General features: G+C 46.3%; 1 protein-coding gene across 6 annotated transcripts in view; it reads right to left on the reverse strand.

The window, feature by feature from the left end:
- The window catches only part of bub1 (BUB1 mitotic checkpoint serine/threonine kinase), a 128,808-nt gene that overhangs the window by 85,373 nt on the left and 26,897 nt on the right, over nt 1–16,538 (reverse strand). For all 6 annotated transcript variants that reach the window (XM_072500068.1, XM_072500071.1, XM_072500069.1 and 3 more), the window contains 3 exons: nt 13,477–13,592; nt 9,183–9,277; nt 4,499–4,692 (listed from right to left, as the gene is read on the reverse strand). In XM_072500068.1, the coding sequence (XP_072356169.1) occupies nt 4,499–4,692; nt 9,183–9,277; nt 13,477–13,592 (405 nt within the window). The remainder of the gene's footprint in view (nt 1–4,498; nt 4,693–9,182; nt 9,278–13,476; nt 13,593–16,538) is intronic.

Below are 16,538 nucleotides of genomic sequence, written 5' to 3' on the forward strand. Positions count from 1 at the left end.
TGCGGCACACAATCCTCAATCCTCGTGGCTAAGACCTTCGCCAGCACCTTGGCATCTACATTTAGCAAGGAAATCGGTCTGTAACACCCACATTGCAGGGGATCCTTGTCCCGCTTCAGGATCAAGGAGATCAGTGCCCGGGACATTGTCGGATGCAAAGTCCCCCCCCCGCCTCATTAAAGGTCCTGACTAACAGCTGGCCCGACAGATCTATATATTTTTTATAGAATTCGACCGGGAAACCGTCTGGCCCCGGTGCCTTCCCCGCCTGCATGCTTCCTATCCCTTTGATCAGCTCCTCCAGCCCAATCGGGGCCCCCAAACCCGCCACCAGTCCCCCTTCCACCTTTGGAAACCTCAATTGGTCCAGGAAGCAGCCCATCCCTCCCTCCACCTGTGGGGGCTCGGATCTGTACAATTCCTCGCAAAAGTCCCTGAAGACCCCATTGATGCTAACCCCACTCCACACAACATTCCCTCCCCTGTCCTCAACTCCCCCGATCTCCCTAGCTGCGTCCCGCTTCCGAAGCTGATGCGCCAGCATCCGGCTTGCCGTTTGCCCATACTCTTAAATCGCCCCCTGGGCCTTCCTCCACTGCACCTCCGCCTTCCTGGTGGTCACCAGGTCGAATTCGGCCTGGAGGCTACACCTCTTCCTCAACAATGCTTCCTCGGGCTCCTCCGCATACCTCCAGTCTACCCTCACCATCTCCCCCACCAGCCTCTCCCTCCTCTCCTTGTGGGCCCTAATGGAAATCAGCTCTCCCCTCACCACCGCCTTCAGTGCCTCCCATACCATCCCCACTCAGACCTCCCCGTTGTCATTGGACACCAAGTACCTCTCTATACTTCCTCGGACCTGCTCGCTCACCTCCTCGTCCGCCAACAGCTCCACCTCCAAGCGCCACAGCGGGCGCTGGTCCCTCTCCTCCCTCATCTCCAAGTCCACCCAATGCAGGGCGTGGTCCGAAATGGCTATTGCCGAATACTCAGTATCCTCTACTCTCGCTATCAGCGCCCTACTCAAAGCGAAAACGTTGATTCGGGAATAAGCCTCATGGACATGTGAGAAGAATGAAAATTCCCTAGCCCCCGGCCTTGCAAATCTCCAAGGGTCCAGCCCTCCCATCTGGTCCATAAACCCCCTCAGCACTCTAGCCGCCGCCGGCTTCCTACCCGCCATAGACCTGGAGCGATCCAGTGCCGGATCCAGCACCATGTTAAAGTCTCTCCCCATTATCAGGCCCCCCACTTCAAAGTCTGGGATCCGACCCAACATACGCCACATAAAACCCGCATCATCCCAGTTCGGGGCATACACAGAGACCAGTACCACCCTCTCTCCCTGCAACTTACCACTTACCATTATGAACCTACCGCCATTATCTGCCACAATGCTCGACGCCTCGAATGACACCTTCTTTCCCACCAAGATCGCCACCCCTCAATTTTTGGTATCTAGCCCCGAGTGAAACACCTGACCTCCCCACCCTTTCCTCAATCCTACCTGGTCTGCCACCTTCAGGTGTGTCTCCTGAAGCATAACCACATCCACCTTGAGCCCCTTCAGGTGCGCGAACACGTGGGCCCGCTTAACCGGCCCATTCAGTCCCCTTACATTCCAGGTTATCAGCCGGGTCAAGGGACTACCCGCCCCCCTCCCCCACCGACTAGCCATGACCCCTCCTCGGCCAGCCACGCGCCCGCACCCCACACCCGGCCCGTTCCCCACAGCGGCATACCCCCGTCTCGACCCCCCCACTCGCTCCAGCTCCTCCTTGACCATAGCAGCAGCAACTCAATTTCCCCCCCACCAAACTAGGACCCACCCTAGCTGATTTACTCCCCCCATTGCACTTCCGCAAGTCAGCTGACTCCTGCTGACCCCGGCCGCTCCTTCGACTCCTCCTATTGTGTGGCACACCCTCCTCTCCCATTCCCCATCCATATGCTCTCCCTCCTCCCCCTTCCGTTCTAAGCGCGGGAAACAACCCTCGCTTCCCTGCCCCGGCCCCTCCAGTCTTCAGCGCGGGAAAAAATCCGCGCTTTCCACCTACCCGGCCCCGCCACCTCTGACGCAGCTCCTTTTACAGGCCCAGTCCCCTCACCCGACTTGGACCTTCCCCTCCTCTGCGGGGCCTCATCTCACCGCCGGCCACCACCCCTGTTCCGTTTACCTACCCCCCTCCAAGAGACCCCCAACCAACCCAACCAAAACCGTGCCCAACCCGCCCCAGCCACCCTCACCAACCCGAAAGAGAAAAACACAGAGAAAAAGAAACCCGGAGCAGCACGGTAGCATTGTGGATAGCACAATTGCTTCACAGCTCCAGGGTCCCAGGTTCGATTCCGGCTTGGGTCACTGTCTGTGTGGAGTCTGCACATCCTCCCAGTGTGTGCGTGGGTTTCCTCCGGATGCTCCGGTTTCCTCCCACAACCCAAAGATGTGCAGGTTAGGTGGATTGGCCATGATAAATTGTCCTTAGTGTCCAAAATTGCCCTTAGTGTTGGGTGGGGTTACTGGTTATAGGGATGGGGTGGAGGTGTTGGCCTTGGGTGGGGTGCTCTTTCCAAGAGCCGGTGCAGACTCGATGGGCCGAATGGCCTCCTTCTGCACTGTAAATTCTATGAAATACAAAGCCCCCCCCCCCCCCCCCCGAGAGAAAAAAAAATTAAAAATTAAACATAACATATCAACCGCAGTTCCCAATCGTCCATCCCGACCCTCAATCCGTGTCCAACCTCTCGGCCTGAACAAAGGCCCATGCCTCCTCCGGAGACTCAAAATAATGGTGCCGGTCTTTGTATGTAACCCAGTCGCGCCGGCTGCAACATGCCAAACTTCACCCCCTTCCTGTGCAGCGCCGCCTTGGCTCGATTGTACCCAGCCCTCCTCTTCGCCACCTCCGCACTCCAGTCCTGGTATATTCGAACCTCCGCGTTCTCACACCTGCTGCTCCTCTCCTTCTTGGCTCACCTGAGCACACACTCCCGATCAACGAACTGATGGAACCTCACCAGCACTGCCCGCGGAGGCTTGTTAGCCTTGGGCCTCCTCGCCAGCACTCTATGGGCCCCTTCCAGCTCCAGGGGCCCCTGGAAGGACCCCGCTCCCATCAGCGAGTTCAGCATGGTGACCACATAGGCCCCCACGTCCGGCCCCTCCAGGAGGCCCAGAATCCGCAGATTCTGCCGCCTCGACCGATTCTCCATCTCCTCGAACCGCTCCTGCCATTTCTTGTGGAGCGCCTCGTGCGCCTCCACCTTTACCGACAGGCCCAAGATCTCGTCCTCATTGTCAGAGATCTTTTCTTGAGCCTCGCGGATCGCCACCCCCTGGGCCATCTGTGTTTACAGCAGCTTATGAATAGAAGCCTTCATCGGCTCTAACAAGTCCGTTTTAATCTCTCTGAAGCAGCGCTGGATAACCTCCTGCTGCTCCTCCGCCCACTGGGCATCCACGCTGCCTGGTCTCCACGCGCCGCCATTTTTTCCTTCTTCCCTCGCACCTTCTTCGGGTCCACCACCACCTTTTTTGTCGCCCCGCTCCTGGTTGAAGCCATATACTGATGGGGAGCTATTGTAGACTCCTTCCCACACCTGGAAACATCGAAAAAGTGCCGTTGGGGGCCCTGAAAAGAGCCCAAAAGTCCGTTCCAAGCAGGAGGTGCCGAACGTACGGCTTAGCTCCGCATAGCCGCAACTGGAAGTCCCTGGCACATGCCCTTAAGGAGGGACTAGAGAGTTGAGGAGTGCGAGTGCTCTCACAACTAACAAGGTTAATTCCTCATTTGAAATAGCCTTCAGCTGTGAAACTAGATGCTGCTCACAGTCAAAGGGGGTGAAATTGACTTTCAGGTGCCCTGGAGCTGCATGCCAGAAAATGGAAATGGCTACTCATTTCCTCACTTCCCCTTCAGTAGCCATTGCACCAGGCTCCCGATTTTGAAAAGGAGCACTGAACGCCGCCCGTATGACTGGGGGAGTCAGGTAACTCCTGAGAGGTTGCTGCATTCAACTTCAATCTTGTTAATGAGATTGAAATGAATGCAAATGAGGGTTCATGATATTGTCACCACTTTTGGGCATGATTCGGAACTCGCCATTGGGAGCGGGCCGGGTGAATTGCAAATGGTTCACGCCTGGCACAAACCTCAATTTTGCTCTCACCCACTATTCACCTGGCGTGCTCAATCAGTGCCAGGCACAACGCGGTTGCTGAACCGCACCCAAAGTATCTCATTGGCTGTAAAGCTTTTGGGATGCCCAGTAGTTGTGAAAAGTACTGTATAGCAAGTCTTTTTTGTTTCCCTTTCCACAGAAGGCTACCATTTCAAAATAAAGATTTAGAAGGCATAGTTTTATAAAGTCTTGACTTTAGCAATGCGGTTATCAATGAACAGACGACAGGCCGCACTATCAGGCAGGCAAGCAAAAGCTGGAAAACTTCAGTAATTCCGGTGGACTGGCTACGAGTTATAATGAAAATAAAACATACTCAATTTCTCCTTTTCTTTTTGTTCGCTTCGCGCAATGTGTTCCTTTGCTCGAATTTCTTCAAAACACGTCTCTTTATCTCCAGAATATAGAACATCTTTATGGTACATGATGATTTGCTGCAGTTCTCCAGGTGCTTCCTGACTTTCACCATGGCTTTCATTTTGATGCACAAGCTTGGATGCATTTGAAATTCTAAACGGATAATAGAAATTATATAATTTTTGAATTGGTTAACAAAATCATTCCACATGCAGATTATCCACAGCCACACATAAATTCTAAATAGAAGACATCACGTTAGATAAGCAAATATTAGTTAAGCTAAACTGTAATGTTTTGGTGCTCCGAGTTCTTGTAATTCATTATAGTTTATTCAATGAAGTACGTTGAAGTGTTTCAGTATGATCGTTCCAAATTTATACAAGCATTGTTTATCATAAACTACTCACTGTGCTGGTCTGGAGAAATGGGGGAAAGTGAGACCAACAAATAGCTTTCAATATAAACAAGTTTGCTTCTATGCCTATGAACATTGATCAGTAGAAGTAGACTTGGATGAATGGTGAGGGAATTGGTGGTAAGTGTGTACAATTTGTGGCAGCAGTCAGAGAGAATGGGCTTGCTTTTCCTGATATTGATCTGGAGGAAGTTAAGAATCATCCAAGACTCGGCTGGATTTAGAACAGTGCATAAAGAAAAACAAAAGCATTAGAAATGCTCAACAGGTTAGCTAGCATCTATAGATAAACAAAATTAACCAATGTTCATTCGCCAGAAACAGATAAGCATTTCCTGCAACCAATACATGTGAAATTTGGCTGAAAACAGGAAACACATAGTAGCGGTTGGTTAGTAGAGGAAGGTTTATCATGGAGTTCCCCAATAATCGGTGCTAGGATTCCTCCGCTTTCTGATTTATAGACATAGACAAGAACAGCACAGAACAGGCCCTTCGGCCCACGATGTTGTGCCGAGCATTGTCCGAAACCAAGATCAAGCTAGCCCACTCCCTGTCATTCTGGTGTGCTCCATGTGCCTATCCAATAACCGCTTGAAAGTTCCTAAAAAGTGTCTGACTCCACTATCACAGCAGGCAGTCCATTCCACACCCTAACCACTCTCTGAGTAAAGAACCTACCTCGGACATCTCTCCTATATCTCCCACCCTGAATCTTATAGTTATGCCCCCTTGTAACAGCTACATCCACCCGAGGAAATAGTCTCTGAACGTCCACTCTATCTATCCTCCTCATTGTCTTATAAACCTCTATTAAGTCGCCACTCATCCTCCTCCGCTCCAAAGAGAAAAGCCCTAGCTCCCTCAACCTTTCCTCATAAGACCTATCCTGCAAACCAGGCAGCATCCTGGTAAATCTCCTTTGCACCCTTTTCAATGCTTCCACATCCTTCCGATAATGAGGTGACCAGAACTGCACACAATACTCCAAATGTGGTCTCACCAGGGTCATGTATAGTTGCAGCATAACCCTGCAGCTCTTAAACTCAAGCCCACTGCTAATAAACGCTAACACACAAAGTCTTCTTCACAGCTCTATCCACTCGAGTGGCAACCTTCAGAGATCTGTGGACATAAACCCCAAGATCTCTCTGTTCCTCCACATTCCTCAGAACCCTGCCGTTGACCCTGTAATCCGCATTCAAATTTTTTCTACCAAAATGAATCACCTCGCACTTATCAGGGTTAAATTCCATCTGCCATTTTTCGGCCCAGCTCTGCATCCTATCAATGTCTCTTTGCAGCCTACAACAGCCCTCCACCTCATCCACTACTCCACCAATCTTGGGGTCATCAGCAAATTTACTGACCCACCCTTCAGCCCCCTCCTCCAAGTCATTGATAAAAATCACAAATAGCAGGAGGACCCAGCACTGATCCGTGTGATACACCGCTGATAACTGGTCTCCAGTCTGAAAATTTTCCATTCACCACCACCCTCTGTCTTCTATGTGGTAGCCAGCTACTTATCCAATTGGCCAAATTTCCCTCTATCCCATACCTCCTTACTTTCTTCATGAGACGACCATGGGGAACCTTATCAAACGCCTTACTAAAATCCATGTATACAACATCAACTGCTCTACCTTCATCTACACACTTAGTTACCTCCTCAAAGAATTCAATCAAATTTGTGAGGCAAGACTTACCCTTCACGAATCAGTGTTGACTATCCCGGATTAAGCTGCATTTTTCCAAATGGACATAAATCCTATCCTTCAGGACCTTTTCGATTATCTTCCTGACCACCGAAGTAAGACTAACTGGCCTATTATTAGCATGGTCATTCCGACTCCCTTCTTGAACAGAGGAACAACATTCGCCACTCTCCAGTCCTCTGGCACTATCCCCGTGGACAGCGAGGACCCAAAGATCAAAGCCAAAGGCTCTGCAATCTCATCCCTTGCCTCCCAAAGAATCCTTGGGTATATCCCATCTGGCCCAGGGGACTTGTCGGCCCTAAAGTTTTTCAAAACTGCTAATACATCCTTCCTCAGAACATATACCTCCTCCAACCTACCCGCCTGTATCACACACTCATCCTCAAAAACGTGGCCCCTCTCCTTTGTGAACACTGAAGAAAAGTATTCATTCAACACCTCTCCTATTTCTTCTGACTCCATGCACAAGTTCCCACTACTGTCCTTCACCGGTCCTACCCTCACCCTGGTCATTCTTTTATTTCTCACATAAGAGTAAAAAGCCTTGGGGTTTTCCTTGATCCAACCCGCCAAGGACTTCTCATGCCCCCTCCTAGCTCTCCCAAGCCCTTTTTTCAGCTCATTCCTTGCTACGTTGTAACCCTCAAGCGACCCTACTGCACCTTGTTTTCTCATCCTTACATACTCTTCCTTTTTCCTCTTGACAAGACATTCAACCTCTTTTGTGAACCATGGTTCCCTCACACGTCCATTTCCTCCCTGCCTGACAGGGACATGCCTATCAATGACACGCAGTATTTGTTCCTTGAACAAGCTCCACTTTTCATTTGTGCCTTTCCCTGACAGTTTCTGTTCCCATCTTATGCTCCCTAATTCTTGCCTAATCGCATCATAATTACCCCTCCCCCAATTATAAAACTTGCCCTGCCGTATGGCCCTATCGCTCTCCATTGCAATAGTGAAAGACACTGAATTGTGGTCGCTATCTCCAAAGTGCTCTCCCACAAACAAATCTAACACTTGGCCCGGTTCATTACCCAGTACCAAATCCAATGTGGCCCCCCCTCTTGTCGGCCTATCCACATATTGTGTCAGGAAACCCTCCTGCACACACTGTACAAAAACTGCCCCATCCGAACTGTTCGACCTATAGAGGTTCCAATCAATATTTGGAAAGTTAAAGTCACCCATGACAACTACCCTGAGACCTCCACACCTATCCATAATCTGTTTTGCAATTTCGTCCTCCACATCTCTATTACTATTTGGGGGCCTATAGAAAACTCCTAACAATGTGACCACTCCTTTCCTATTTCTAACTTCGGCCCATATTACCTCAGTAGGCAGATCCCCTTCAAATTGCCTTTCTGCAGCCGTTAAACTATCCTCGATTAACAATGCTACTCCTCCACCTCTTTTACCACCTTCCCTACTCTTACTGAAACATCTATACCCCGGAACTTCCAACAACCATTCCTGTCCCTGTTCTAACCATGTTTCCGTAATGGCCACAACATCGTAGTCCCAAGTACCAATCCACACTCCAAGTTCACCTACCTAATTCCAGATGTTCCTTGTATTGAAGTAGACACACTTCAACCCACCTTTCTGTCTGCCGGTGCACTACTGCGGCGTTGATAACCTCCTCAGTACCTCACTACTCTCGACACTGGCTTCTGGACTACAGCTCATTTTCTTAGCCCCCTGACAAATTAGTTTAAACCCTCCCGAAGAGCCATAGCAAATTTCCCAGGATATTGCCCCTCTGGTTCAGGTGCAAACCATCCTGTCCATACAGGTTCCACCTTCCCCAGAATGTGCTCCAATTACCCACATACCTGAAACCCTCCCTCCTACACCATCCCTGCAGCCTCGTGTTTATCTGCACTCTCTCCCTGTTCCTCACCTCACTAGCACCTTCATATGGATGACTAAGACTTTAGCATACAGGGCATAGTTTCAAAATTTGTGGATGAAACAAAACTACGAAGTATGGTGAACTGCGAGGAGAATAATGTAGAGCTTCAAAATGTCCTAGGCAAATTGGTGGAACTGGCAGAGGAAATTAAATGCTGAGAACTGAAATGATTCATTTTGGTAGGGAGATGTGGAGGGACAATAAAACAAAAGATTGGAGCACAAGGACCTGGATGTCTTAAGAGCAGAAATTATTGAAGAGGTAGGGCAGGTTGAGAGAGCAATTTAAAAAAGGATATTGCATCTTGGGCTTTATCAATTGGGGCATAGAGAAAAAAGCCAAGGAAGCTGTATGCAACATGTATAGAGGACACTGGTTTGGCCTCAACAATAGAACAGTCCTGAGCACCACACATTAAGAAAGGTGTGAAAGCATTAGCAGAGGTGCAGAAAAAGATTCACAAGAAGGATTAAGAGCTTCAGTTACGTGGATAGATTAGAGAAGTTTGGACTGTTTTCCTGGGAAAAGATTCGATAAGAGATACTCAAATCCATGATAATGCAGCCATTAAAATACATTTACTTACAAGCTGTTAGACTCTGTACCACAAGAAGGAAGAGTAGATGGTTCACCATTGCAGCCATTTTGTGTGCTCTCCTGTAATAACTGTGAATGTAAATCCTAAAAAATATATAATTACAGGTAAAATTTCAGATGTTAGTCTGGAGCTCCAAGCACCAAAACTACAACATTATACAAAACAATTTTTTTTATTTTTAAATTTTTATTACTTTATCAGAGTTACAAAGCCAAAGCTCAGAGTGTGAACAGGGGCAAAGCCCTAATCCAGCTCCTTGCCTGCTCCAAAAAACAATTCAAATTGAATCCAATTCATGGTCCTCACAAGAGAGACATACCAGATCCAGGCATTACACCCGACCTCGCGCTCATCTTAGCCAAAAGGCCGAGAAGCGATTCCAAAAGATTCTTACTAATCTCACCTCTTCTCCTATTCTGCAGAAACAATCATTACTTTACTGAGAAACCAACGGTACTTTATGCAAGCACAGGTTGTCCTCGGATTTAACATTTCCACATACAAATTGTAAGTGGGAACTGATTACCCCATAGGAACATTGGCAAAATGGGGAATTGGTTCCTGAACCAAGGCCAGCAATCATTCACGGGGTGCCCAGTGGTACTAAATGCTCTCAACTCTTGCCCGGTCAAATCACTGAGGCAATTGCTGATGCCGGAACGCCTAGCACAAGTTCCATGATTAATGTGGGGGATATAATGAAGCCAGCGATCACTTTCAGTTGTTTGTTTAACCTTGAACTTCTGTGAATCTAAGTGCATATTAAATATAACATAAGCATATAAATGCAAGAGAATCGGGAGGGTTGTGCCATAAAAAACCCGACATTGGCTTACAGGTGAATTAACGGAATAATGCACTTGTTTCAAACCAAATAAAAACAGTTCAATCTAATAAAAATGGCATAGTGGTTGGAATGACATTGTCCAGTCATAGAAATGGGCGGCGCAGAACATCGATACGCATTTGTGAACATGTTGGTGTTGCATCATAAAGTCAAACTGATGTTGCAAAGTCAAAACAGGGTGTTAATTAATAGATGTCACAAGCTTTCTGTGGTAACGAATTCTATCTGGGTGAAGAAAGTTCTTCTCATCTCAGATCAAAATGGTTTATCCCGTAACTTTAGACTGTGACTCCAGTTCTGGATTCACCAGCCATCAGGAACATTCTTCTTGCTTCTACCCTGTCTAGTCCTGTTAGTATTTTATAGGTTTCTATGAGATCCCCCTTCATTCTTCTAAACACCAGAGGACATAATCTTAACTGACTTAATCTCTCCTCATACGTCGGTCCCACCATCTCACAAAACAGCCTGGTAAACCTACACTGCACGCCCTCTGTAGCAAGAACATCTTTCCTCAGATAAGGAGACCAAAACTGCACACAATATTCCAGCTGTGGTATCGTTAAGGCCCAATTTTATTGCAACTAGACATCCTGCTCCTGTACTCGAATCCTCTCTCAATGAAGGCCGACATACCACTCATCTTCTTTACCGCCTGTTGCACCTACATGCTTACCTTCAGCGACTGGTGTACAAGAACATCGAGGTCTTGTTGCACATACCCCTCTCTCAATCTGTATTCATTCAGATAATAATCTGTCTTCTTGTTTTTCTTCTTTTTCCATAAGTCATTGGCAAATTGGGTTAAGGAAAATCCCAAGGCTTTTTACAAGTACATAAAAAGCAAGAGGGTAGCCAGGAAAAGGGTTGGCCCACTGAAGGATAGGCAAGGGAATCTATTTGTGGAGCCAGAGGAAATGGGCGAGGTACTAAATGAATACTTTGCATCAGTATTCACCAAAGAGAAGGAATTGGTAGATGTTGAGTCTGGAGAAGGGTGTGTAGATAGCCTGAGTCACATTGTGATCCAAAAAGACGAGGTGTTGGGCGCCTTGAAAAATATTAAGGTAGACAAGTCCCCAGGGCCTGATGGGATCTACCCCAGAATACTGACGGAGGCAAGAGAGGAAATTGCTGTGGCCTTGACAGAAATCTTTGGATCCTCAGGTGATGACCCGGAGGACTGGAGAATAGCCAATGTTGTTCCTCTGTTTAAGAAGGGTAGCAAGGATAATCCCGGGAACTACAGGCCAGTGAGCCTTACGTCAGTGGTAGAGAAATTACTGGAGAGAATTCTTCGAGACAGGATCTACTCCCATTTGGAAGCAAATGGACATATTAGCGAGAGGCAGCATGGTTTTGTGAAGGGGAGGTCGTGTCTCACTAACTTGATAGAATTTTTCGAAGAGGTCACAAAGATGATTGATGCAGATAGGGCAGTGGATGTTGTCAAATGGACTTAAGTAAGGCCTTTGACAAGGTCCCTCATGGTAGACTGGTACAAAAGGTGAAGTCACACGGGATCAGGGGTGAGCTGGCAAGATGGATACAGAACTGGCTAGGTCATAGAAGGCAGAGAGTAGCAATGGAAGGGTGTTTTTCTAATTGGAGGACTGCAACTAGTGGTGTTTTGCAGGGATCAGTGCTGGGACCTTTGTTGTTCAGAGTATATATAAATGATTTGCAGGAAAATGTAACTGGTCTGATTAGTAAGTTTACAGATGACACAAAGGTTGGTGGAATTGCAGGTAGTGTTGAGGACTGTCAGAGGATACAGCAGGATTTAGATAGTTTGGAGACTTGGGTGGAGAGATGGCAGATGGAGTTTAATCCGGACAAATGTGAGGTAATGCGTTTTGGAAGGTCTAATGCAGGTAGGGAATATACAGTGAACGGTAGAACCCTCAAGAGTATTGAAAGTCAGAGAGATCTAGGTGTACAGGTCCACAGGTCACTGAAAGGGGCAACACAGGTGGAGAAGGTAGTCAAGAAGGCATGCGGCACGCTTGCCTTCATTGGCCAGGGCACTGAGTATAAGAATTGGCAAGTCATGTGGCAGCTGTATAGAACCTTAGTTAGGCCACACTTGGAGTATAGTGTTCAATTCTGGTCGCCACACTACCAGAAGGATGTGGAGGCTTTAGAGAGGGTGCAGAAGAGATTTACCAGGATGTTGCCTGGTATGGAGGGCATTAACTATGAGGAGCGGTTGAATAAACTCACAGTTTGTTCTCACTGGAACGACGGAGGTTGAGGGGCGACCTGATAGAGGTCTACAAAATTATGAGGGGCATAGACAGAGTGGATAGTCAGAGGCTTTTTCCCAGGGTAGAGGGGTCAATTACTAGGGGGTATAGGTTTAAGGTGCGAGGGGCAAGGTTCAGAGGAGGTGTGCGAGGCAAGTTTTTATTATTTTTATTTTTACACAGAGGGCAGTGGGTGCCTGGAACTCGCTGCCAGACGAGGTGATGGAAGCAGGGACGATAGTGACATTTAAGGGGCATCTTGACAAATACATGAATAGGATGGGAATAGAGGGATACGGACCCAGGAAGTGTAGAAGATTTTGGTTTACATGGGCAGCATGGTCGGCACAGGCTTGGAGGGCAGAAGTGCCTGTTCCTGTGCTGTACTTTTCTTTGTTCTTTGTTCGTTCTTATTTATCCACATTATACCGCCTCTGCCATGTATATGCCCACTCACTCAGCTTGTCCGACACAAAATGAAGCAGCTCTGCATTCCCCTCACAACTCACACGGAGTTTTGTGTCATCTGAAAATTTGGTTCCCTCATCTAAATCATTAATACATATTGTGAATAGCTGGCACCCAGCACTGACCCCTGCGGTACCCTACTAATCAATGCCTGCCATTTGGAAAAATACCTGTTTATTCCTACTCTTGGTTTCCTGCCTACAATCATTTTTCTATCCATCTCAATACAGCACCCCAACCCCATGCACATTAATTTTATACGCTAATCTCTTATGTGGGACTTTGCCAAAAGCCTTCTTAAGATCCAAATAAACCACATCTATGGCCCCCCTCATCAACTCCACTGGTTGCACCCTCGAAGACTTCGAGTAGATTTGTCAAAGATGATTTCCCTTTCATAAATCCATGCTGACTGTCTGATCCTGCTACTGTTTACCAAGTGCTGTGCTATTAAACCTTATAGAATGGACTCCAGTATATATGTCAAGTTGACTCGTCTATAATTTCCTCTTTTCTCGCTGCCTCCCTTTTTAAAAAGTGGGGTTACATTAGCTACCCTCCAACTGTTTCAGGGTCTATAAAAACATAGCATTGTTCTCTGAAGACATGACAATGAAGCAATTTATCATGTAATTCTGACAGCGAATAATGAACAGTGATAAGCTCATATTACATTACCTAACATTAGTACATAACTGAAGATGACAATAAAAATGGTTACCTGAGATTTGGGAGCTGTCTCCAAACCCATAGGCTTTGTATTCATACCAAATGTATTCAAAGGTGACAATTCTTGACTGATGAACTGAGAATTTTCCAATGGTTCATGTCGAAAGTCTGAACATATATAACACAATTAAATTAAATGCTAATGTGCAGAATTGTACAATTACATATACTCGACCATTTGTCACAATTCCTCCTAAATAAGAAAATACCAAGATCTCCTCATAAAAAAATAGGAGTAGAAGATTATTCAGCCCATTGATCCTGCTCTGCCGTAACAGATGATGATGGCTGATTGGATTGTAGCCTATCAAACATCTGTTTAACTCAGCCTTGCGTATATTCAATGATCCAGCCTCCACTGCTCTCTACAGAAAAAAATTCCTAAGATTAACATCCCTCCGAGAAAATAAATTCCTCATCTCCATCTTAAGCGGGAAATCTCGTATTCTGAAACTGTGCTCCCGGGTTCCAGATTCCACTACAAACATCCTCTTAGCACCTACAGTCAAGGCCCCTCAGAATCTTACCTGCTTCAATAAGATCACCTTCCATTCTTCTAAAATCCAGTGAGTATAGACCCAACTTGCTAAACCTTTCCTTGTAAAACAATCACTTCATCCTAGCAATCAACATAGCAAACCTTTTCTGTACTGTTTCCAATGCCTGTATGAGGCAAGTTAAATAAGTGGGCAAATACATGGCAGGTGCAGTATAATGTGGCTAAATGTAAAGCTATACGTTTTGGTGTGAAAAGCAGAAAGGAAGCAAATTATTTAAATGGTGATATATTGGGGTGTGGATATACCAAGGGCTCAGTGGAGACGCAAGTGCGGCAAGCAATTAGGAAGGCAAATGGTTATGTTGGTCTTAATTGCAAGAGGATTTGAGTTCAGAAGTAGAGTCGACTTGCTGCAGTTGTATAGGGCCTTGGTGAGACCACAACTAGAATACTGCATGCAATTTTGGTTGCCCTATCCAAGAAAGGACATATTTGCCATAGAGGGAATGCAGTGAAGGTTCACTAGGCTGATACCGGGATTGGTTCACCTGGGCATGTTTTCACTAGAGTGTAGAAGAATGAGAGGAGTTCATAAGTTTATAAGATATAGGAGCAGAATTAGGCCGTTCGGCCCATTGAGTTTGCTCCACCATTCAATCATGGCTGATCTCATCCTGGTCTTATTTCCATCGTACTGCTCGTTCTCCATAACCCTTCAACCCATTACCAATTAAAAATCTATCTAACTCCGCCTTAAATTTACTCACTACAGTTCTGATTGAAACATACAAATTTCTAACAGGGTTGGACAGACTAGATGCATGGAGGATGTTTTCCCTGGTTGAGGAATCTAGAACCAGGAGACACAGTCTCAAGGTACGGGGTCGACCATTTAGGACTGAGATAGGAAAAATTTCTGCACTCAAAGGCCTTCGCCTGCTCCTGGTTTCTGTGTAATGCTCCTTAAATAATGAGAACAAAACTGTGGGTACTTATGTGCGATTTGTACAGCTGCAAAAGAAATTCCCTACATTTATACTCTACCCACCTTGCAATGAAGGCAAACATTTCATTTGTCTCCTAATTACTTGTTGTACCTGCATTTTTTGCGATTCATGTACAGGGATACCCAGATCACTCAGAACCATTTTCTATCATCTCTCGCCACTGAAATAATATTGTGCTCTTTTATTCTTCTTACCAAAGTGGATAACCTCACATATTTAACATTATATTGCATCTGCCCAAGTTCCACCCACTCACTTAACTTGTCTAGATCTCTTAGCACTCTTTCTATCATCGTCACAATTTGCTTTCCCTCCGATCTTTGTATCATCATCAAAATAGTTAGAGTACATTTGGTCCCTTCATCCAGGCATTAATATGGAGTGTAAACTGTTGAGGCCCGAACACGGATCATGTGGCACCTGAACGTATCTGACCTTCACAACAGGCGGCAGTTATTCAAAATCTAGGCTAGTCTTGTATAAATTATAGGATATCCAAGAATCTGTAGTGCCAATCCTGAAGTCAGTTTCTTTCTCAAAGGGAAATCGGTTATGACATTCAAACTGCAGATAGCATAATTATGATCCTCTTGATTCTATATATCTTTAATTCATGTCAGGTCTTAAAGGGGGCATTGCATCCGCACGGCATATTCTTAGTCGGTGCAGCAGATTACCGATTGCTCGGTGGTCTTGCACCTACCACATACAGTTTTGCAAAAGTTGAATTTCTGAGACCTATTTTTAGGCAAAAAATTTAAGGGGGTCAACTTTCTCAGGGATAATATTTTTGAGGGATTTACTTTAAACTACTGATGTTCATGGCTCACAAAGCAAGCAGAGAACCCTGCTGGGCTTTCAAGCTCACACAGCCAGTAGAGAACTACACAGGGTTTACAATCTCTCCATTTCAGATGTTCACAGCTCGCAAGGAAGTGGATTGGAGCAAGAACAAAACTTTTCTTTGCCTACGGGACTATAATTTGTTTCAATCTTACCTCCCATCATTTCAACAAGAAATTAAACTTTTACTAAAGTTCTCTGCTATCTCAGTGGGCAAATTGCACTCTGCATAGTCTAGCATTGGTGCAGAAGAATCAGAAAACTCTTGAGCAGAGACTGAAAGGAGTATCCATGGAAATTCAGGTTTTGACTTTTACATGAGGACTTTTTGTTCAAAAATTAGGGGTCAATTTTTACATGAGATGGACTGTCACTCGAGTATATATGGCACTCAATTTAGAGCAAACATTGTTTGAAGTCACATCAAATGAGTGGAAGCCTTTGTGGTTACGGTACAGCTGAACATGAAATATGGCACCTACAAATCTCCACAAAATCCCCATGACACCCTGCACCAAGTACACTGCTTCTAGCACAGGTGCAAGTAAAATTGGCCCCTGATAATCCTAGCTGGGTAACACCTCCTGCCAAGAGCCTTCCTTCTCCTGCCTCACTAAGCAGCTAATTTTGTTTGCTGCCTCTACTTCACCTCCCTCTGATGCTCCAGTTACAGACAAACTACAATTATAGCCTCATGTCTGGAAG

The sequence above is a fragment of the Scyliorhinus torazame genome, chromosome 4 (genome assembly GCF_047496885.1).
Source record: "Scyliorhinus torazame isolate Kashiwa2021f chromosome 4, sScyTor2.1, whole genome shotgun sequence".
Classification (NCBI taxonomy): Eukaryota; Metazoa; Chordata; class Chondrichthyes; order Carcharhiniformes; family Scyliorhinidae; genus Scyliorhinus; species Scyliorhinus torazame.